The 25,386-nt window shown below is 40.8% G+C and overlaps 1 protein-coding gene across 1 annotated transcript in view; it reads right to left on the reverse strand.

Moving 5' to 3' along the window:
• AP3M1 (adaptor related protein complex 3 subunit mu 1) overlaps positions 1 to 25,386 on the reverse strand; it is a 77,767-nt gene that overhangs the window by 26,652 nt on the left and 25,729 nt on the right. Inside the window, exons 2-4 of the mRNA XM_073596759.1 lie at positions 21,207 to 21,482; positions 18,986 to 19,157; positions 3,706 to 3,843 (exon numbers count right to left, since the gene is read on the reverse strand). Coding sequence (XP_073452860.1) covers positions 3,706 to 3,843; positions 18,986 to 19,157; positions 21,207 to 21,479 — 583 coding nt within the window. The 5' untranslated portion in view covers positions 21,480 to 21,482. The remainder of the gene's footprint in view (positions 1 to 3,705; positions 3,844 to 18,985; positions 19,158 to 21,206; positions 21,483 to 25,386) is intronic.

Genomic DNA, 25,386 nt, shown 5'->3' on the forward strand with positions numbered 1-25,386 from the left:
AGGTCTATGTCCGTTGGTTTATCCGCAGCTGATGTACAAGTATCCTGATCAAGATTTTAAATAAATGTTCTTTTAACCCTTTCGCTGCCAGGTCCTGTGCTCCAGTTTGTACACTCAGGTGGCCAGACCATTTTTGCAATTTTTCCTTTATTTTTTATTTTTCACTTACAGCTTTCAGAATTTGTGAAAGACCCCCCCCCCAAACCATATATTTTATGAAAGCACATGATAAGTAGAATAAAAAGAAGGTGCTACTGATTTTTTTTTTAGACCCCGCGGTATTTGCGCAAATGTTTATCAAACCAATATATTTGCAAAAAATACACTAGAACCATTATTAGCAGATAAAAAACAGCTAATTTTTCAAAATTCCTACTAAACATAAAAGCTTAACCTGTATTGAGTGAATAAATAACAAATATTTGTAACTTTTAAATTGCACCTTTTTGCGAAATGGTGATAATTGAACAGACGCAAAAGTGTAAATATCCAAATCTCTCTAAAAATCTGAAGGTTTTCATTTTTCCCCTCACTGCTTTTCGAATTTGTGAAAGACCCCCAAAACCATATATTTTCTGAAAGAATATGACCTCTAGAATAAAAGGAAGGTGCTACTGATTTTTTTAGACCCTGCGGTATTTGCGCAAATGTTTATCGAACAAATATATTGGCAAAAAAATACACTAAATCCATTATTAGTAGATAAAAAAACACAGCTAATTTTACAAAATTCCTGCTATATCCCTACTAAATATAAAAGCTTAACCTGTATGGAGTTCATAAACAACAAATATTTTTACATTTTTAAATTGCGCCTTTTTGCAAAATGGTGAAAATCAAAACGTACCCAAAATTTCTCTAAAAATCTGGGAGGTTTTAATTTTTCACAGCTTTTAGAATTTGAAAAGACCCCTCAAACTAGACATTTTCTAAAAGCACATGTGCTACAGATTTTTTGGGCCCAGCAATAGCTGCGCTAATGTTCATATCGATTTTCACTAAAAAATTTATATTGCACATAAACACAACGTAACTTACAAAATTCCTGCTAAACTAGTACTAAAAAGCCTTGTTCACATGTGACATACTAAAGTGTACGCCAATGGGGGGGCCATGTTTACCCACACAGGAGTTCCGTGCATCCCCATTAAGGCAGTCCCATTTATGTCAGTTGGGATGCAATGGCTGCACAGGCACAGCTGCCGTTCCCAATGTGACATCCGTGTGGGTGTGGGTACATGACCCCGAACGCAGACAGTCTGAGCTCAGGGACATGCATGCAGACCTACATGGATGTAAAATTGGGAGCAACGGCTGTTGTGCAGGAGAGAACATAGAGAACAGCGAGCTGTGTCCGTGTCCGCTCTGCATTAGCGGAGCGGACACAGACCTGTCATCTGCCTGCTCAGCGGAGATCAGCAGGCAGATCCCCCGCTGAGCAGGGCGGATCTGCTTTTTCAGAGTCTACTCTGTGTGAAAGGGGTTTTTACCAGGAGCAGCCGGTCTATTAGGGGCGCCGCTCCTCTGCAGCACGCCGGACTCATACGTTTGTATGAGTTTTTTTTTTTTTTCCTTTCGAGCCACATGATTAGAGTGTGAGGCTCTAATTGGCTTGAAAAAGGTTGGCCTTGGGCGCATAGCATTACACCCTAAACCCACCCACTTGTAAGTAATTAATATTCACTATCGTCCTCCGGCTTCTCCTCCTGACCAATCAATTTTTTTAATTTACTTTTTGATTTTTTTTTTTTAATAGTCATTTACATTCATTCATTCCATCCATTCAGAAAATGACAGTCTGATATATTGTAACCACGGGTGTTACAATGTATCAGCTGTCAGTGGGCACATAGCAGTGATCAGTAGTGATCGCTGCATGTGCCCTCTCTTCTACAGGGGGAAGCTTAGTAAACACATGTTTACTAAAGCCCCCCCCCCCCCCCCAAGCCCCAGCCTTGCAGATCACGGAGAACTGTGCAGGGAGAAGCTGCAGGCAGAGGGAAGGGAAGTAGAGATGCCGCTCGGAGAAGCCTTGGATTGGGGGTGCGGGGGCAGTTGGGGAGGTTGACTGGCAGGGGGACACATGTGGACCCCCCCCCCCCCCCAAGCAGCACCTAAAGCCAGCGAAAGTGGAGGAGGAGAGAGGCCAACTAATGATGGTGGCTGCGGGTGGGGGTGGGGGGGGGGGGGTCGGATCAGGTGGGGTAATTTGTGCTGGGGGGAGAAGGGGATAGGAAAGGAGAGTGGGGCGGCAGTTTTTAGATGAAAAAGTGCAGCGAGGGTGGAGAGGCAGGGGACAGGGAGGCGGCGGTGAGGGTGGAGACGGTCACATTAGGGGTTAATAACTCTGATCAGCGGGTTGTAATCCGCTGATCAGAATTATCAGAATTGTTCAGCAGAGTCTGCTGAACAATTCTAATTATAAGCTTATGGTCATTGAAGGGACCATAAGCTTATAGGAGAGGGATAAATGAGGTCCGTACGCAGTACTGACCTGGCCACCTGCAGGCACATCCCGTAAGGCGTGCAGACAGACCTGGCAGTGAAAGGGTTCAATGGTGTAGCTTTTCTTTATATAGGCACTGAGGATATAATCATAGAACAGCGCAGGAACCTGCAGAGTCCGTGGGTGGTTCAACAGCGCTGTTTGACCAAACTTAACTGTGCGGTCACACGTCCTGAGGTGAGTAGAATTACATAGGGGGGAGCACGAGAGTGTTGTCACTTTGGATAAGTTTGCACCATCACAAGGGTCCATTTTAACTGAAAATCCTTAATGCGACCCAAAAGTGGAACTTGCGCTCATCTGACCCCCCCCCCCCCTCTGGTGCCACATTTGGCACCTTACTGGGGGGGGGGGATACCAGTCTTTCAAAGGTATCCGGTCCCCACTTCCGGGAGCCTGCGGCACAGCCCTTGACATCACTGCTCAGCTCCCTCCTCCTACCCTCGCCGCCGGGCCAATAGGAGAGAGGAGCGGAGCCTCGCACATGAAGCTGTAAGGCTACACTGCCGGGTTCCCTCGCCCGCAATGGCAGCGGCAGCACCCAACAGCTGATGGAAACATCAGCTGTGGGTGCCGACATCGCTGGACTCCAGGACAGGTAAGTGTCCTATTATTAAAAGTCAGCAGCTGCAGTATGTGCAGCTGCTGGCTTTTACTTTTTGAAGTGGTGAGCGGACCTCCGCTTTAAGGATATCAATTTGATGGACTTTATTATTATTAAGCACTTTAGTGCATATTTGGGATAGAACATAAAATAAGTTTGAAAATTGTGTAATTATATCTATTGTATATGTTGTTAGCACATTAGCATTTTATGCATGTATGGAATGGAATCATATTGTACTACACACTTGGTCAATATTGAGCACTGGATATTAATTATTGCACAAATTCACAGGAAATATTTGTTTGCAGAGCATAGCGCAGCACATTGGTTTTATTATTTATCTAGCACATATATATGGGAACGTGAACAGTGCCAGCAGCTGGTAAATTATTGCATATAATATATATATATATATATATATATATATATATATATATATATATATATATATATATATATATATATATATATATATATATATATATATATAAAATATCCAAAGTGGTTATTGCCAATAGCTCAGAAGATCTTTTACCCAATTACCAGCCCCTAAAACAGTGACAGATTTTAAATACACAACAGGTCTTTTTACCAGATTTGTCTATGATTGCATCTACTTCCTCAATGACATCAAAATAGGCCTCGTTGTTGGTGTACTTGACTGCAGCCCTTCTCCATGGGATGTTAGACAGTTGACCACTGGGTAGTGTTTCTCCCATATTGCTACTCCCTGTGAAATAAGAGGAAAATCCTGGGATTTAAAAGAATTATAGCAGACCAAACATTAATAAACCACCAATTTTCAAGTTCAAGTAGATCTTGCAAAAAAAAAAAAAAAAAAAAAAGCTAATCTTGCAGCTCCCCGATTAATAAAATGCATACTAAATTAAACCGATTGCAGTGGGGCTGTGCAGCTTGTCCGGGGGGGGGGGGGGGGAGGGAGCAGAAACTTTTACTTACCTGATCCTCCGCTTCCAGACAGCACTCCCCCACTTTCAGGCAGTGGACTGTTCCTCTGCATCCTAATGTCTAGGGCAGGACTATAGATCCTGCTCTGGTCTTGAGGATTTCAAGACCTTAGACCAGTGTTTCTCAACTGTAGTCCTCAAGGTGCCCCAACAGATCAGGTTTTCCCTCAGATGAAAGAACTGTCGTAATTACTAAAGCAGTTAAACTGATCAAATCACCGGTGCAAAATAATAGAGAGCCCGAAAACATGATCTGTTGGGGCGCCTTGAGGACTGGAGTTGAGAAACACTGCCCTAGACCACTAGAGTGCAGGGGTGCAGAAACGGCAGGGAGGAGCAGAGGATCGCTTAAAGATTCATTTCTTTTTATGGTTTCCCTAGACATTAACGAGCAATTAACTATTTTTTATTTTTATTTGTCTGGAGTCGGGCTTTAAAATACTTCCTGTACCGCCGCTTCCTTTATGGGTTGATAATGTCACTGGGCATCACTGCATGATCCTTGGAGATCTGAGAATCCTAAATTTAGTGTGAGAAGGCCAAAAGGTGTCTCCCTCAAATAGGCGAGCATGCTGCAAGCTCGAGCGAGAGGTGGGTATTTTTTACATTTTGTTTTATGTTTTTTACCGATAATATTTATTCAGTGGGTCCATTTTAAAAATACCAACTGAAAATACTTCACAATTTCCCTTAAACGCACAATGATCTCAGTAAAATTAATAAAATAACAGACCTCACAATCTGTGGGTTACCTTTCATGGCTGGGGCTACAGACCAGTATGAGTACTTCCATAGTCACATTTCTAGATGTTAAAAAATCAAAACCTATAACTTGTGACAACAAACAATAGTGGAAAAGAAACATGCTGCCATTTCATAACACTACTGAGCACACTTCATGGTAACGCACCTGTTCATGCCACGTAGAGCTCATCACCGCAGCAAACAGCATTCTGCTTTGTCACAGTTTACCTTTAACCTTTCCACATACAAACTGTTCCAGCTCACAGCTATTATCTACAGATTAAGTGAGCAATCTGCTGAGCAGAGGTCACACAGCTACATTAAAAAGGGAAGCTTAGTGTATTGTCGGTAAGCATACATTTACATTTTTGGTGTGACTTCCATGTTTTACATGCTTACTATAATCATGCCAACTATAAACTCCATTGCTACTTAAAAATTAAAAGGGAATAAAAAAATGATGCTCCCTGCAAAGAAAAGAATACTTTCCCATCCCACTGCCAATGCTGTTGATCTTTGCTGGTTCAAGAGTCTTCAGTGACCAACCCTTCCAAGTGTGACAGATGCATTGTCCCCACTGAGTGCTTTGGTATCATCCACTGGCCTCCAAGTCACTGCTGTGTCTTGTAATCATGCAGGGCCGACTGATGGACCTAGACATTCACCATGCCCAAAGGTGTCAGATGATGAAGATCTTTCAGCAAGCTTAAAGCGGAGCTCCAGCCAAAAGGAGAAGTTCTGCTTTAAGGCCTCCTCCTCTTCTCCAAATGGCAATTATTTTGGGGGGGGGTACCTGGTTTTGACAGGTACCTGCTTACACTTCCACTCGGATCGCTCAAGTTCTCTTCTACCCCTCCCTTCCCGCAGTCATCTAGGACACAACTTAGGTCCTAGAAGACTGCGAGATCATTCAAAATGCGCAGCATGGCTTAGGCATGCGCAGTGGGAAGCTGTCACAGCTGTGTGCCCATAGTTGAGATGCTAGCACCAGGGACAGAAGACTGAGGGAAGTGACGGCCCGGGTGAGGACATCACTGGATCCTGGGACAGGTGAAAGTGTGTTTATTAAAAGTCAGCAGCTACAGTTTTTGTATCTGCTGACTTAAAACAAAAAAATGACTGGAGCTCATCTTTAAGCTGGCTATACACAAACAGAATTTAATTCGAAATGTCTCATTTTAAGAACGTTGCTTGATTTTCTAATCATTAGTTGGGTCAAATTGGCATTTGTTTTCAACTACAGGAACAAGAAAATTTGAAGCAAAAAAAAAAAAAAAAGATAGAAATGTATTAATTGGAAAAAAAACATTTCCAACAGTGTATGGTTTTCATTCTGTAAAATCCATTCATCCCAAAATCGAATATTAAGAGTAAAAAAAAAAGTTGAAGTACGTTTGATTGACATTTGTCAAGCTGTTGTAATGGAAATTTGTAAGTTCTGTATATAATTGTATTGTATTTTGTATGTATTGCACACTGCCCTCACTGTGCACACAGCACTAATAATGTTTTCAGTACATGTTTACATTCTTTCGAGTCCTGATTAGAATTAGACTGCCTATGTAACGCCCCTGGTTACCATAAACGTACAATTATAATATTAATGTGATACCTAAGTAATCATGTGTATAAAAACCTTCAATTGCGTCATAATAAAGCAGAACAGTTATTTGTAAAGATGCTGAGCGTATCTTTTGTGTCTGTTCCCTACTGCAGTAGTTATTAATTTGGAACCACTAATCAATATGAGGATAGGAGTTGCCTATCATCAATTTAACAGAGTCAGCATGGTGAGCCAGCCAGGAGGGGTTTCCAGGTGACCCCGAGTATCTGAAACGAGAAGCTTGAGACGATCCGGGAATTTCTGATAATCAGCCGGCTGAGGTAAGCCTTTTGCTTACATTTGAGTTATCAGACTTCCTTGATCGGTAAGGCATTTTCAGGACAAAGGGTACCTATTTTACTCCCCTTAATCGAACTGTATTGATTGGTGGTTATATGTTATGTTGTCCCTGTCTATTGTCCATCGGAGTGTTATAGATAAGAAAGGGAAGAATAGTGCTGTTCACAGGTATATGCAGTACATCTGCTAGATAAAGTAGTTTAGAGGCAAGAGGGTATAGGCACACGTAGAGAAGACTGGCCAGTCATTATGGGCATTAAATTAAGTAAGGGAATGAAGGGTAAGAGACCCCCAAAAATGCCCAGCGCAAGAGGAGCGCTATATATGAACCGAAGGTGCAGTTCCACCTATACTAAGCCCCTAGATTAATGGTTAAATTGGACAGGGATCCACATTGGGTAACTGGGTTACCAAGGTCCACGGGGACTAAGAATCATGCAGAGTAAACAGCTATCTATGTGAGCAGCATGGATCAACATTAACACTAGACAGAAAGGGACATTTTCATGTTACGTTGTAGGATGAATTTGGGGTCAGGCACTACAACTAGTAAAAGTCAGAAACAGAGAAATGAGAATTAAAACAGAATACTTTATATGTTGTCAGATGGGATGAGCACTGTGGCTGCCTGTCTGATCATAGAAGCTAGATATAAAGGATATCTGAACAAAATAAGGAAAGCAGAATTTAGGCAGGGAAATATGGAGAGTTAAAAGAAAGTGAGAAAATGATATGCATGTGTTATATACAAATGGGATAAATGTAAGCGATTTTAGAGAGATATTGGTGTATTTGTGTGAATGCTGGGACTTTTAGTTCTATTGCTTGTGTGTGTCATGTACGCAGATGTGACCCCCTCCTTTGTGCTCTCGTGAAAGAATGTGGCTGAGATAAGCTGGAAGGACACCATGCCAATTCCATTTTTTTTTAGACAAAACATTTATAACAAAATGTGCAGGGTTAACGAATCTAATGGTAAACAATGTGATCACAATTATTTTTTTAATCTGTTTTCCAGACATGGTAAAATGAAGGTTACATTTAACAGTGTATTACACAAATTGAATATCCTTTGATAGTGGAAACAAAGCATTTAAAAAAAAAAGGGAAATTAAGTAAAATTAAGTAATAATGAGTATTCATTTCTAATATGAGTTTAACAATTTTATTAATAATATAGATATACCGAAACTGGGTTAGACAACCTTTGGTTGGAAATGAAATCCAGGTTAATGGGGAAATTTGTAAAAATGGGATTAGTTTAGATTAAGATAACAATTTTGTAATTTTACATTTATACAATAAGCCCTTATTGAGAGGAATAAAGATTAAGATAAGGTTGTTATTTGGAATACATCTGCCATAATATTTAACAAAGCCAAGATGGATGGTATACATAAGAAGTTTTTCTACAAAAATGAAATTTTAAGGTTCTCGATAATAACTTGATGTGCGGTCCATGATGTGAGAGTAATAATAAATAAAATTTAAATAGAACAGACCCATCACATCAAGTCCACACACCCTGTTGGGATAGATGCCACCTGCAGCCAGTTTTATAGTTTTTGATGCTTTCTGGTCCATCATACAGATTGTTGATCCTTTTGTTTTTATTTATTTTTATTTTTGAAATCCATAGCAGAATGTGTGGATTTGTGAAATGATGTGCCCCTTTTCCTTGTAAGTACAGTGGTATAAGCAGAAGAATATTTTGGATTTATGGGCATCTCTGCATGACCGCAGGGTATTGTTATCATTTATTATAATATTGCCAGGAAAAAGCATGATAGAAAACAAGCCATTGTAATATATTTATGCAAGCTGGACCCAGTAATGAAGGGTTCATCCCGACATATCAGAGCTGCAGCTTTTATGCAAAGGTGCTATTAGACAAAGTTAGATATTGTTTTGCCCAAACATTTAATTTTTAATGGTCTGACATTCTGTGCAGCAAATATACAGCTAACTAAATGTTTGTCTAATGAAAGGTTTAAAATATGAGTTTGTTTATGTTCAAATCTAACAATGAAAAATGCGTACATTTGAATCCAGCCACCTTATTGCCTCTATTGGAGGAGGCTGGAGATAAAGGAAGACACGTGTGTTAAATTGATGACGTAGGAATCAGCTGCTGTGAGCCCAGTGCAGGACACACTCCCTGAAGACCCAGATATTACATTTTTTGTAGATTTGAGTATGCAGTTTATCACCCAGAAAGATACTCCGTATTCAAAGTCATTGGATCCTTTTTCCCCAGCTCAAGAAGCAGAGCTCCATGTTTTAGCAAAGCCTGTGAGCTATAAAAAGAATGTATATTTATATAGATAGTCCAGATATAGAGAGCTTTTGGTTCCATTTGAAGGGCCAGAAGTTAGTTTTTACTTCGGCAAGTAAACCAATAAAGCACGCCAAGTTAATTTGATTGGCTGTTTTCAGCCTTCCAGCTTCTTGCTGAGGTAGCCATATTAACTTTCACATATGGAAGCAGACCAGGTGACTAAGGATGCTGAATTTACAGCCCCGGACACTTGATGGGTCTGTGCAACTCACAGATTCCACCCTAGTTCTGGCCCAGTATAGCTGGGATTAATAATTCAACTTTAAGGACCCCAGAACAAGAAGAACAAGTGGTCCACAGGGGGCAACTTCTTATGAAACAGGACTTTGGAAAAGGTGATCATTTATGTCTGCCAGCCACTCTTTTTCCCTCCAGCTTGACACATGGACCGTGTCATCAGTCACAAGCAGTTATGGCTGCCTTAGTAAATGAGCGTGGGATAGAGCCAGGGTTCACCACAGTTGATTTTATAACATACCACTTCTTGTTTTACCAGTTACCAAAGGTGTTACCAAAAGCTGAACATCCCTTCCAGAGATTACAAAAAGATATATCCAGATGCCCAAGTCAGGATCTTATGAGTATGCATTTTGTCTATATGGACATGTTTTCTGGATGTCCAGTGGCAAATGCTACTGCAAAGGACACAGTAAAAAGTGTTAACAGAAGTAGTTTGTAAATATAGAGTGCAGAAAGTACAGAGAGTAACAGAGGAAATCATTTTTATAGGAGAGTCCTTACTAGAAGTTTTGAGGTTTTATTTTTACACTCCCTACTGTCTACAATGTAGCAAACAAAGTAGAGTAAGAAACTAGAAAACTTTTGCCTGACTGTTTTCTTATTTTATATCAAGCCTCTAAGGGGGATGTTGGACTCTCTCCCTATGGGATTTGGTTTGGGAATGTGTTACTCACTTGCTTATATTTTGTCTCAGCAGCTGAAGTCCTCTATTCGGATCTCGCAGAGAATGTTGCTGATCTTTTAAGGTTTTTGACAAACTCATTTATGTGTTTTCTCCCCAATTCCAGATCCTAAAAGTTTGGAAGGCTCTAAAACTAAAGCCAGGTGACTTTTGGATTGTTAATAGACATTTATATATAAGGAAATGTTTGGAGACTCAATACAGCATCTATTTCATGTACAGTTTTTGCAAAACTTGAAGGAAAAAAGTCACCTGATCCACACCAGACACTGCAAAAATGACTAAATTAAAGAAAGCTCTGTGTTTGATTTGTTTCCCTTTTGTGATCACAGTCTAGTTTACGTTTTGATTCAATTACTTTAATTGTAAGGGATAATATATATATATATATATATATATATATATATATATATATATATATATATATATATATATATATATATATATTTGAAAAGTAGTTTAGCCATGTTGAAGTCATATTTGTCTTTTGTACGCCTTCCATTTTATGTAGAATTTCCTGTGTTTACATTTGCTGATAAGTCAGCATGCCCACAATTCAGCGAGAAGGCCATTCTGGCCACAGGAGTGTACAGCCAGTACTCTGTAAATATGTCTTATCAATCGTTTTCCACAATGAAAAATCATTTTGTAATGACAAAGTTGCTCAGCTATTATTTTCTCCACAATGGAGTTTTTTTGCCTATTTGGCCAGGACTACCTCCACCTAAGCGTGTAGAGGTTCCAGGTTAACCACTTCAGCCCCGGAAGGATTTACCCCTTTCCTGACCAGAGCACTTTTTCCAATTTGGCACTGCGTCGCTTTAACTGCTAATTGCGCGGTCATGCAATGCTGTACCCAAACTAAATTTGCGTCCTTTTCTTCCCACAAATAGAGATTTCTTTTGATGGTATTTGATCACCTCTGCCGTTTTTATTTTTTGCGCTATACACGGAAAAAGACCGAAAATTTTGAAAAAAAAAAATGATATTTTCTACTTTTTGTTCTAAAAAAAAATCCAATAAACTCAATTTTAGTCATACATTTAGGCCAAAATGTATTTGGCCACATGTCTTTGGTAAAAAAAATGTCAATAAGCGTATATATTTATTGGTTTGCGCAAAAGTTATAGCGCCTACAAACTAGGGTACATTTTCTGGAATTTACACAGCCTTTAATTTATGACTGCCCATGTCGTTTCTTGAGGTGCTAAAATGGCAGGGCCGTACAAAACCCCCACAAATGACCCCATTTTGGAAAGTAGAAACCCCAAGGAAATTGCTGAGAGGCATGTTGAGCCCATTGAATATTCATTTTTTTTTGTCCCAAGTGATTGAATAATGACAAAAAAAAAAATTACAAAAAGTTGTCACTAAATGATATATTGCTCACACAGGCCATGGGCATATGTGGAATTGCACCCCAAAATACATTTAGCTGCTTCTCCTGAGTATGGGGATACCACATGTGTGGGACTTTTTGGGAGCCTAGCCGCATACGGGGCCCCGAAAACCAATCACTGCCTTCAGGATTTCTAAGGGCGTACATTTTTGATTTTACTCCTCACTACCTATCACAGTTTTGAAGGCCATAAAATGCCCAGATGGCACAAACCCCCCCAAATGACCCTTTTTTGGAAAGTAGACACCCCAAGCTATTTGCTGAGAGGCATGTTGAGTCCATGGAATATTTTATATTTTGACACAAGTTGCAGGAAAGTGACAATTTATTTATTTTTTTGCACAAAGTTGTCACTAAATGATATATTGCTCACACAGGTCATGGGCATATGTGGAATTGCACCCCAAAATAAATTCTGCTGCTTCTCTTGAGTACGGGGATACCACATGTGTGGGACTTTTTAGGAGCCTAGCCGCGTACGGGGCCCCGAAAACCAATCACCGCCTTCAGGATTTCTAAGGGTGTAAATTTTTGATTTCACTCTTCACTGCCAGTTTCGGAGGTCATGGAATGCCCAGGTGGCACAAACCCCCCCCAAATGACCCCATTTTGGAAAGTAGACACCCCAAGCTATTTGCTGAGAGGCATGGTGAGTATTTTGCAGCTCTCATTTGTTTTTGAAAATGAAGACAGACAAAAAAAAAATTTTTTTTTTCTTTTTTTTAATTTTCAAAACTTTGTGACAAAAAGTGAGCTCTGCAAAATACTCACTATACCACTCAGCAAATAGCTTTGGGTGTCTACTTTCCAAAATGGGGTCATTTGGGGGGGTTTTGTGCCACCTGGGCATTCCATGGCCTCCGAGACTGTGATAGGCAGTGAAGAGTGAAATCAAAAATTTACGCCCTTAGAAAGCCTGAAGGCGGTGCTTGGTTTTCAGGGTCCCATACGAGGCTAGGCTCCCAAAAAGTCTCACACATGTGGTATCCCCGTACTCAGGAGAAGCAACAGAATGTATTTTGGGGTATAATTTCACATATTCCCATGGCATGTTTGAGCAATATATCATTTAGTGACAACTTTGTGCAAAAAAAAAAAAAAAAAAAATTTGTCTCTTTCCCGCAACTTGTGTCACAATATAAAATATTCCATGGACTCGACATGCCTCTCAGCAAATAGCTTGGGGTGTCTACTTTCCAAAATGGGGTCATTTGGGGGGGGGGGGGTTTGAACTGTCCTGGCATTTTATGCACAACATTTAGAAGCTTATGTCACACATCACCCACTCTTCTAACCACTTGAAGACAAAGCCCTTTCTGACACTTTTTGATTACATGAAAAAATTATTTTTTTTGCAAGAAAATTACTTTGAACCCCCACACATTATATATTTTTTTAAAGCAAATGCCCTACAGATTAAAATGGTGGGTGTTTCATTTTTTTTTTTCACACAGTATTTGCGCAGCGATTTTTCAAACGCATTTTTTGGGGAAAAAACACACTTTTTTACATTTTAATGCACTAAAACACACTATATTGCCCAAATGTTTGATGAAATAAAAAAGATGATCTTAGGCCGAGTACATGGATACCAAACATGACATGCTTTACAATTGCGCACAAACGTGCAGTGGCAACAAAAAAAAATACATTTTTAAAAGCCTTTACAGGTTACCACTTTAGATTTACAGAGGAGGTCTACTGCTAAAATTACTGCCCTCGATCTGACCGTCGTGGTGATACCTCACATGCATGGTGCAATTGCTGTTTACATTTGACGCCAGACCGACGCTTGCGTTCGCCTTAGCGCGAGAGCAGGGGGGACAGGGGTGCTTTTTTTTTCTTTTTTTTTTTCTTTATTTTTTTTTTTATCTTATTTTAAAACTGTTCCTTTCATTTTTTTTTTTTTTTAATCATTTTTATTGTTATCTCAGGGAATGTAAATATCCCCTATGATAGCAATAGGTAGTGACAGGTACTCTTTTTTTGAAAAAATTGGGGTCTATTAGACCCTAGATTTCTCCTCTGCCCTCAAAGCATCTGACCACAGCAAGATCGGTGTGATAAAATGCTTCCCCAATTTCCCAATGGCGCTATTTACATCCGGCGAAATGCTCGTAGCTTCCGGTTTCTTAGGCCATAGAGATGTTTGGAGCCACTCTGGTCTCTGATCAGCTCTATGGTCAGCTGGCTGAATCACCGGCTGCATTCTCAGGTTCCCTGTTGAGACAGGAGAGCCAGAGAAAAACACGGAAGACGGTGGGGGGGGGCATTCTCTCCCACTGCTTGTAAAAGCAGTCTAGAGGCTAATTAGCCGCTAGGATTGCTTTTACATGAAAGCCGACCGCTGGCTGAAAAGAATGATACCAAGATGATACCTAAACCTGCAAGCATCATTCTGGTATAACCACTCAAAGTCGTGAATGGTGTACCTGAAGACAAAAAAATGGTTAACAATAAAGCACAGTAAACGGTAAAGTATAAAAAATTGCATACCTGAAAAGCAAACATGATAAAACATAATAACAATAAAACATTGCAGAATAGAATACAGTAAAAAAGAGCAGAACAATAGAGAGAGAATAGAGAGAGAACAATAAAACGACAACTATTATTTTTTATTTTATATTTTTGTTTGTGTTTTTTTTTTTTTTTTACACTTTTTTTGTAACTGTAACTTTTATAACTGTAACCGGTTCCAGGTTCGGGTCTCTCAAAATGCGATGGCATCTTGGGAGACCCTGTGAAAGTGTGCCTAGTCTGTGCAATGCTGTACCCTACGCTAATACTCAACTAGTGAATGGTAGCGTTCAAAACATTCACCAATGCAAAGACCAGGATTGTCAGAACAGGAGGGACAATAATAGCGGGTGTCACGCCTATATCCGCGCTTGCTGCAGACACAACATCTTTTTTGGGGGGGTTCGTTGGGTAGGGGTACTCGGGAGGACATAAAAATGCCTCTCATGCAGCCGACTGCATTTGGTTGGGGATGTGAATGGGGGAAGTACGGGCGCTGCAGAAGTGGTGGGTTCCCAATTAGGATTGGCGAATGCAGCAGGAAGGGCATTATGGGCACGACGGGCTTCCTTTTTGGTGGCAGCGGGACACTACTTGTGCTTGCCACCTCACCAGCTTGAACTGCACTTATGGGACTCGCCACGTCACCAAATGTTACTGCAGTGCTGGTTTGACAACGACCGGGGTGTACTAGGCCGCTGGCGCTTGCCAGTTCACCAAAACGCTACCAAAAAAACTGTTAACGATCGCAGGGATCAGGCCTGACTCTGCGAACGCTGCAGTTATGTGTTTAGTAAGTGACAGTGATCGATCGATACTGCACTTGGGTGGGCTGGGCTGGGCCGGGCGGAGGGGCAAAACGCAGGTGCTAGCAGGTATCTGGGCTGATCCCGCTAAAACTGCGTTTTTGGGAACCCTAAACTGCTGGGGATGCTAGTATAGATCTGATCGGATCAGATATTGATCCGTTCAGATACTATACCACTAAGGGAGGCGTATGCTGCGTGCGTGGGTGTTAGCGGTACTGGCGCTAATCTGACGCTGCCTGGAGCGACGCATATCACCGCCGGGCGATCAGGGGGCTAAACCTTTATTAGGTAATAAACGGCGGGTGCCCTGACACTATAAAAAATAAACGAACTAACCAGCGTCACCCGTAACGGTTATACGGTGATCAGTGGTGAAAGGGTTAACTAGGGGGCAATCAAGGGGTTAAAACATTTATTAGGTAGTATATGGGGGTCCCTGTCGCTATAAAACGCTGACGGCGGACCTAAATATTTACGTCCCTAACTAGCGTCACCAGCGACACTAATACCGCGATCAGAAAAATGATCACTTAGCGACACTGGTGACGGGGGGTGATCAAGGGGTTAAAACTTTATTAGGGGGGGTTAGGGGGGTATCCTAGACCTAAAGGGGGCCTAACACTCACTGCCCTAACACTATAACTGTCACAAACTGACACCAATACAGTAATCAGAAAAAAAAAAAAAAAAAAACCTGCTTGGTGTCAGTTTGTGACGGGGGGGGGGTGATTGGGGGGGGGGGGGGGGGGGTCGGGGTGTTTTGTGTGCCTGGCATGTTCTACTGTGTGTGTGTTTGGTGCACTCACATTACAGTCTTCTCTCCTCGGCCCGAAACGGAAAATACCGAGCCGAGGAGAGATGACATCATTTCCTCTGCCTCTGTGTACAATACAGAGGCAGGGAAATGATCCCATTGGCTGAGAGCGATCGCGAGGGGGGCCTCCCCCTCACCACCGATCGCCGGGGGAGATTTGCCGACCGCCGCAGGCACCGGGGGGGGGGGTCAGATCGGACCCCCCGCCCGCGGGCAGGCAAGGACGTACATGTAAGTCCTTTTGCCTGCCCGTGCCGCTCTGTTGACGTACATCGTCGTGCGGCGGTCGACAACTGGTTAAAAGTGATAGCAGGTATGGTTAGTGATCAAAATATTGATCAACTGAGGGGAGACTGTAATGGAAATTTGTAAGTTCTGTATATAATTGTATTCTATTTTGTATGTATTACACACTGCCCTCACTATGCACACAGCACTAATAATGTTTTCAGTACATGTTTACATTCTTTTGAGTCCTGATTAGAATTAGACTGCCTATGTAACGCCCCTTGTTACCATAAACGTACAATTATAATATTAAATGTGATACCTACGTAATCATGTGTATAAAAACCTTCAATTGCGTCATAATAAAGCAGAACAGTTATTTGGAAAGATGCTGAGTGTATCTTTTGTGTCTGTTCCCTACTGCAGTAGTTATTATTAATTTGGAACCACTAATCAATATGAGGATAGGAGTTGCCTATCATCAATTTAACCAAGTCACTGTCAAATGCACTAAGAATTTATGCATTAATGTTTGTATGAATGCTCATTTGAAAATCTGTTGTGTATGGCCAACTTTACCTCTTCCAACAACAGACAGCAGGACAGGTAAGCATTCTTTTCTTTGCAGAGAGAACTTTTGTATTTTTATTTTAAACCTACATAATTGCTTTAACCGCAAAAAATATCCATGACTGACATACAGACAGGCAATTTTGTCCTCTCCATCTCTATTTCACTGCCAAGATAAAATTCCAGATACAAAGAGATGAGTGTGAAATGGAAGAAAGGAGCCGTAAAGTACAATCAACGTGCATAACCACTAAGCAGGTGGCACCGTCAAGGTATGTATTGGGGAAATATGGCTGCTCTCTATATATAGACTGTATATTATATATTTTTAAAACACATAGTGATATTTACATTGATCCCTTTCATTTGTGTATCTTAAAAAAAAAAATAAATAAATTGCTATAAAATATGAAGACTATTGTTTGCAGGCAGGAAGGTTTCTTTTGATGCTAGCCTCTATATGTGGAAAACTGAACAGGATGAACCGATTTCCTCATGTTAAATTTTTTACTTTAATTGTACAATGATTGTCTTCAAGCTTATTTATGATCCACTTATTACTCAATGCAAAAAAAAACGTTACAAAACAAAAAACAAACATGTTACACCTCTGCAATGCATGTGCTTTGTTTAATGTTCTGCCTATTTAAAACAATGCAATTACAGGAAAGCAACCACTGATCCTGCCAGAAATCCACTGAACTCCTAACTTCCCCCTTATGTTATGGACCTAAAGGGGAGGGTGGGGGTTAACGTCCATGACGCACGTAGGCAGAGCTGATGACACTGCCCAGGAGGTCAGTGCAGCAGAGGCAGAAGCATACTGGATTTTTGGCAGATAACCAGATATATTTCTGTAACATGGAGAATTGTGCATGTATTGCAAAGATATACTGAACATGTTTGTTTTTGTCGAGCCGCAAGGCTGGGTTCACACTGTTGCGAATTGGATGCAGGTTTCCCCGCGTCCAATTTGCATAGCAGGAGATTGTGACTGGCTCTCTATGGAGCCGGTTCACACATCTCCACAGCGGCTCCGGTGCGAATTGCACAGGAGCGATGCGCTTTTTTTGGCTTGCTTCAGGTGCGAATTTAGCCCAAAATACAGGCTCAAATTGGACATGAAACAGTGAATGGGGATGCACCGGACTCCTGCTGTGAGCTGGAGCGTGCTGCAGTGTGAACCCAGCCTTAAAGGAATAGAGAAAACAATCACTCCTGTCAGTTATCACAAGCCACTTTTGTGAAGGCAATGCTAGTAAAAAAAAAAAAAAATATGTGCATATAAAAATAATGACCTCTAGCTGCACCGAAAACAAGAGAACAAACATTTATACTGCTTTGAGTAATCTATTTTAGTTGAACGTTTAGATCAGGGGTGTCCTTTTGACCTTACTGGGCCTTGTTGGAAGAAGAGGAATCATCTTGGGCCGTAGATAAAATACACAAACTATAAAGAGCGCTGATGAGCAGAAAAAGTTGGTCAGATCACAAGTTAACGATCCCCGATATAGATAATGTACCTGAGTAGTAAAACGTGAATTTTTACTGTAATATTTTTTATTATAAAAAGTGAAAGAGGGCAACATACAGCTACATGGCTGTATCTATGGGGGTGCTGGGGTGGGCTGCATCCCCCCCCCCCCCAGATTTCAGTTCCCTCGCCCCCAAAGCCCCCTGCCCATACAGTGCTATGTGCAGCCCACCCCAGTACCCCCCTAGATACAGCCATCCAGCTTTTACTTGCCTGGTACTATCAAGAGTTCCTGTATTCAGTCACTGCTGCCCCTGCAATTACAAAAATGACAGCCCCAGCATCCCTTCAGCTGTGCCTGGATTCTCAGTGCTGGCCGCTGCAGCTGCTATGCTTGCACAGCATCCCCAGCATCCCTCTATATCTGCCTGTGCCTAGCTTGTCCCTGCCGGCCGCCATGGCCTTTATGCTTGCACAGCGTCCTTCCAAACATGCCAAGGCCGCATGCTGAGCTCTCTTGGGCCGCATGCGGCCTACGGGTTGGACACCCCTGGTTTAGACCAAGCAGCATAAAAAGTTAAACTCCAGGCAGATAAGAAAAAAACGACCAGTGCAGTCAGCTGCACATTAGAAAACATGACTCCCCACTTTATCAATTTCATTGTAAATATATTCCGTTCTGATACATGCCTAAATCATTGTATTATGGGCGGCACAGTGGTGCAGTGGGTAGCACTCTCACCTAGCAGTAAGAAGGGTCGCTGGTTCGAATCCTGACCACGACACTACCTGCCTGGAGTTTGCATGTTCTCCCTGTGTCTGCGTGGGTTTTCTCCGGGTACTCCGGTTTCCTCCCACACTCCAAAGACATGCTGGTAGATTAATTGGATCCTGTCTAAATTGGCCCTAGTATAGGTATGAATGTGAGTTAGGGACCTTAGATTGTAAGCTCCTTGAGGGTATAGGGACTGATGTGAATGTATAATATATATATGTAAGCGCTGCGTAAATTGACGGCGCTATATAAGTACCTGAAATATATATATATATATATATATTATAAAGCTGGTTTACATAAACCAGCCAATTAAATATACTTAAAATGTTCTAAAGGACTTATCTCTGATGAAATTAAAGATTTTTGTAATGTGACTGAGAAAAAGTGAATGGGGGTGTTACAAACCTGTGAGCGAGTTCACTACAGATCTCAGGATTGTTGGGGGTTTGATCAACTCCTTCAAGATATTTGACTCGGTTGCCAATGGAAATCCATTATCCAACATCTCTTCCAGCAGCTCGTACACAATGACCACATTATCCTTCAAGCAGGTTTCTGAGCACTCCCCAAAATAATCCTGGCAGACATTTATAGAAACAAGACAAGTGCATGTGACTGATATCATGATAGTTAACAATGACAGAACATCACAAACTGTGCTCACACCGTACTCAACAGATCTAGCTGGGGTGCCAACAGTTCAGTATCTCATTACAAAGTTTGAACTGGTAGTTGGCTCTTTTTTCCATGGTTTAAGCTGCTCTGGGCAAAGTAACTAATCATTTTCATTGTATTAAAACTGAAAATAAATGTAGATAAAACATATTTTGCAAAAGATTGCCAGTCTGTTTGATAATTTTTCCACTTTTTTGGTTATTACAAATTGTGCTTTAAAGTGTAACTGTCCCATTTTGTATCACCACTTGTTCCATCCTGTCAGGACAAGCAGTGATGGGAAATCTAACCAATGTGAATACAGACAAGGACAAAAAACATTTTTAGTAGCATGAAGAAGGGTTATAACCCCTGAAAATATCATTATTGCTGTTTTCCGGTGACAGCTGCACCCTCTATTTCATGGGAGTTTAAAGTGGAGTTCCACCCACTTTTACAACTCTTTAGCATCCCTCACTAAACTGTGCACTGTAAACGAATTGGATATCTTTTTATTTTTTTTTTCTCAGCACTTACTGTATATCTGCTGTATTCAATTTTTCACTTCCTCCTCTCTGGCCGCGGCCCATCGCATTATTTCCTGTTTGCAATGCCTTCTGGGAAGGGGTGGCAACTTCCTCTGACACTGCCGTTGCTATGGAAAGCTGACCTGAAACCTATTACACTGCTTGTGCTGCACTGAGCATGTGCGAGATCTGCAAGGATGAGATCCAGGAAGAAATACAGTCTGGCTTCAGATGCCCAGACTTAAGATGACCACGGCCTGCTGTAAGTTTGTTATTTTATAAACTACTGCTATAAACTAACAAGACAGACCTTAGTTTACAGACCAACTTTACTAGAATACATTAAGCTTGTGTATTATAGGGGTATTTTTATTTAAAAAGTATAATTTCGGCCGGAACACCACTTTAATGACAGGAAGTGAGGGAAAATCTCCCCAATGAGTTCACAGATAAAATTAAACCTGACAGATATTTGCAGCATCTAAAGCCAAAATCAAAAATGTAATATATTGCAGCTTACCAGTCCCTGTGGTGGTGTGTGTGGTGGCTGCATTGTTTTTTTCCCAGTAATTTTTCCTTTATTTTCACCTGATAATTCTGTAAATAACAAACTTCCTGTCGCTGGATGGAAATGCTCACTCCTCCACTATCTATAGAGGGAGTCTTGATTGCCACACAGACTGGACTTTAAACATGTCTGCCTTTGTTTGTCTCAGGGCTCGTCAAATCCCAGGCGCCAGGTCGCCATGACTACTAGAAATTGCGTCCTGGCGCCTAGGCTTTTTTTTTTAGCCTTCTGCATCCGCCTCCCACTTGCTGTCTGCGCAATAGCCGAAAGAGGGCGATTGTGTGGTTGTACAGTTCTGGGAGGGCGTCTATTTCGGTTTTCCCAGAAACTTGCCACCCGCGCACCCCTGGGATGCTCATCAGGTGCGCTGTGTAAGCTGATCACAAATTGCGGTAAAAGGCCAATCACAGCAGCCATTTACCATTTGATTAGCTGTGTCCAATCACAGCTGGTCACATTTAAACAAAACGCCAGTTATTGGAAATTCCTTTCCTCAGCGCTGCCACAGCATGAGGAAAGGAAAGCAGATAACCAGGTATCCTGTGACAGAGGACATTTTACATTGAACCCAGGCTGAAATCACTGACAAGCCTGGGTTCACACAAAACATATTTCTGTTCAAATTGCATGCAATTCTTTGCAGTGCGATTTGAGCCCATTCATTTTGCACCCCAAAAGTATTGGTTATATATATATATTTTTTGTACTTATTATTCCCATCAGAAGTTCCACTGTTTAATAGTAAAAACATCTGTCACACAATGTTAGCAAACTAGTAACCAGGAACTTGCTGTTTCATGAGAATGGTACACTATAAAACAAAAAAAGACCCATTTCAAATATAGCAATAAAATCAAATACCAGCATTAGTAAGTACCTGAAATGTATCTGCGACTCGATGAAGAAACTCAATAACAAAAAGTGGTGTCACCTCACTCTGAACGACTGCCACAAAGAACATTTTTTCTCGGTAAATGCTGATAAGGTAATGATGAGGGGTGGGAATGACGGGAGGAACATTCTCCACATCCGCTGCCTTCTCCTGAGCTTCAAAGAAATAATCACACACAGAGCGACTCACTACGCTCTTCCAGTGTTTCTCTAAAAAGATGTCACTTGACCCATTGATGAGGAAGAGGCTGTGGATCATCTTCTGTGGGAAGAAGAAAAGTGGAAGTAAGGTATAAGCATATTCTATGAGTTGCATCAAGTTAGCACAAAACTAGATTCTACATTAAAACTGTATAAGCAAGACATGTAAACAAATGTTAAGGTGTCATTAAACCCAAAATGTATTTTGCTGTCATTACCTGTAAAAATATGATCTCTACCTATGTGCACAACCTTTTCCATTATGCATGTTGCGATTGTTCCCAAATACCTGGTTGATCCTGCCATTTCACTGTACTTCCTTATTCAGATGGCAACAGAATAGCAGCCAATCCTGAGTATCCTCTGTTGCCATTCTCACTGAGCATGCCCTGGAAGATCCCTGTTTGAAAATAGTGCACTTCTTGTTTCTTGTCTAGAAGGTGCCCCACATTACTTTGTTATCCTGCTCTCTGCCCCAATTGATGCTCTTATTGGTGAGCTCAGGAGTATGACAGAGGCCATCAATCAGCACAAATTCTGCCTTTGCTGCCAAAAGAGCTTTCCTGCTTGCTCCACCCACTCTTGAACTGTGGAGCGAAGCAAGTACCTGAATGTCATGTGGCCGTGGAATTGAGCACAGAAAATAAAATATTTTGAAAAAAAAAAAATTATGAGATCTAGAATGTAGGTGAAAGCATTCAAATCTTCTAAATTATACAAATCTGTTGCATTGGGATTACCGACACCAATTCAGAAGTCCAAACATCTTAAATAAAGTTAAATACAATAATATATATATATATATATATATATATATATATATATATATATATATATATATATATATATATATATATATATATATATATATATATATATATATATATATATATATCCGCCGTTTCACCTGCCAGAGACCTAGCTTTTTGTTTCTGCTGTTAGAGCAGCAACTACTGGTCACTTTCTCATATCCAGTTTGTGATTTGAGAATTGCAACAGACTGCTATCAACTGAAAAAGTCACCCCTCACTCCTTGTGGTCCATGTACATGCAGCGCACCTGACTGATCCCTAGGGCTGTCCCTTCCTCTGCCGAAATCTGCAGGGGATCACAAAGAAGTTGCACAAAGTAAATGGAGTCAAATTTATGACTTTTGTACAGTGGCAGCATTTGCTAGATAGCATAAGCAGCTTGTTTTAGAATTGAAAAAGGAAAAGCACACACAAAACAGATATTTCAGGTCTGGCTGTGATCTGGTAGGTTGAACCACCTATTGGCTTTTAAATCTTTCAGTCTCCATTGTTGTGATTTACTCATTAGCCCAACTACACCTAACTGTAGAAGTCGCCATGCAATGAAACTTTTTCTGTTGCATTGTCCATTCCTCCCCATCTATTTTATGTTGTGTACTATTTATCAGAGAAAGTTGATTATTTTAATATATATATATATATATATATATATATATATATATATATATATATATATATATATATATATATATATATATATATATATATATATACACACATATACATACACACACACACACACACACACATACATACATACACACATACACATACATACATATATATTTTATATATATATATATATTTGGAGGAAAGATCGAATCACCAGACAAGTATAAATCTAGTTAGAGATTAAACCCAGTGACCCTCACCAAAAAATTGAAATAAAAAGTATTGAGTAGACACGACCTTATCAACAATATGATTCCTTCAGACGTATGTCTAGGTTACAAATTACACAGGCTCACCTGATGTCTAGTAAGCGACAGCAGATCACATCAGAGGCTCTAGGCCCTGCCTACAAAGGCTGAGTGAAGATGATTTCCCAAGGAAAAAAAAAAACACCTTTGAACCTTGAACAATATGAACCTGTCAGATTTTTCTGATAAGTGCAGCAGCCATCATTGATGCAGTTAATGTTCATTCTACAACTGCAAACACATTAGTAACCCAGATCTACACAAACTATTGAAGGCTTCTAAAAATACATCACTAGGATAGCCTCAATGCACAAAAAACTTTACACAAGCCTAAGGCCTCATCTACTCTTGCGGCAAAGGATGGTAAAAATAGGCAGTGGAGCTGCAGTTTAAAGCGGAACTTCCCCTTGTTTGCATCCTCCCCCCTCCACTGCCACATTTGGCACTTTTTTTTGGGGGGGGGGGGGGGGCGGGTACTTGGTTTTGCCAGGAACCCACTCCTACTTCCGGTCAGATTGCCACAGTGATCTGATCGGAAGCTCGGCCCCCCCTTCTTTCCCCCACAGTCTTCTGGGACACGTCACGTCCCAGAAGACTGTGACCATTCAGAAAGCGCAGTGCGCCTCGCTCCCTTGTGACTGCAAAGCCGGTTTCCCTTAGTTAAGATGCTGGCGCCTGGACCCGAAGTCGATTGAAGAATCGGCTCAGGTGGGGACTTCGCTGGATCCCTGGACAGTGTAAACAAGGGTAAACAAGCCCTAAGTCACTTTATTTTCAACCATGTGACTAATATTTTAAAGCCAGTCATAGATGGTTCTAATTTGAGATTCTAACCATGTATGGGCGGACTCATTGTACCCAAGTTGATGGATACAACCAGCATGTCAGATTTTTAAGATGCAATTATTGCCAGCGGCTATATGTTCTCCATGCAGGAACAGTTCCTTGTGCCCACCCTACTGGGAGAACACAATAGCTCTGCAGGGAGGGATCCCCCCCCCCCCCCATATTAACACTTTGTTGATAGGGGGATCAAGCAATTTTATTTCCTGCAACCTGTGGTTGCAGGAAAGAAAATTGTATTATCTATGGCCAGCTTTACTGTCATTGAACTGGATTGCAAATTCTTTATCTTCTTTGACAATAAGTATCCCTATCTTGTTGGGTTAGCTTTGTGAAAACAAATGTCTAAAAACACAAGAGGCATTAATATTCTTCCTTGAATCTTGGTGTGCTTTGTGTATTTCTTCCAGTGTAAAATGTTTTGTCTGTGCTGGAGCTTCCTGTAATAAAGACCGGTCACTGTTGTGCAGAGTGACTGGTCTTGTATCTGCCCCCCGTGGTTTTCTGCTCTTAAGAAGGTGGAGCCTACAGGGTCCCCCCCTCCCCAGCTCCGCCCTCCACACAGGTTATTTGCAGCACAGTGATTATGTCCCTACGTTTACAAGGTAATATACAGTATGTGTTTGCAAAGGCATTGACTGCACACAAAGTGGATTTAAATCATTTGTGGCTATTGAGGAAAACATTAGTTTTTTTTTCCTGAAGTTCAGCTTTAAGTCTAAAGTGTCCCAGATTAATAATAAAAATATGATTCTATTTAAAAAAAAAAAAAAAAAAAAAAAAGGCTGAGATTGAATCTATTTTAATCAGCACAGTGAGAAACCTGATCAGCTCCAGGAAAATCAGACACATTTTATATTTAGGAACATATTGTTTATATTTAGACACATGCTGCTCCGGGGAAGAGTAATCAATTTTAGAATCATATTCTGTTGCATTTACGCCTAGCACAATGAGAGAAAAAGACATCTGCTATCTAAAACGGTATACAAACCAACATTAGAAACGGTCTTTTGGGTTGAGTTATTATTAAACAATAAAATTAAAAAAAAAAAAAAAATTTAAATCCATTTTAATTAGTTGGTCCAAGCCACCATATTAGAAGTATCTCACAAATACAAAAACATGTTTCTAAACTGATCTGATCAAAAAGGTAACCCGCTTGAAGTGAGCAAAAACCTTCCGGCACAGACCCTTAGGGTTCAATGGACAAGGGCAATTTGGCTCATACAGCGTAAAAACTCTGAGGTTTCTGGATGCAAGGGAGGCACAGATGAAGTATAGTTCATAACCAGCAGCCTGCATAATCAATGACAGGCTAAATTACACAGTGGCTGTACACTGTTCCAAACGCTACTCGTGTTTAGGGGTTTAAGGACTATGTGTTAAG

This window comes from Aquarana catesbeiana, linkage group LG08 (assembly GCF_042186555.1).
Source record: "Aquarana catesbeiana isolate 2022-GZ linkage group LG08, ASM4218655v1, whole genome shotgun sequence".
Taxonomy (NCBI): domain Eukaryota; kingdom Metazoa; phylum Chordata; class Amphibia; order Anura; family Ranidae; genus Aquarana; species Aquarana catesbeiana.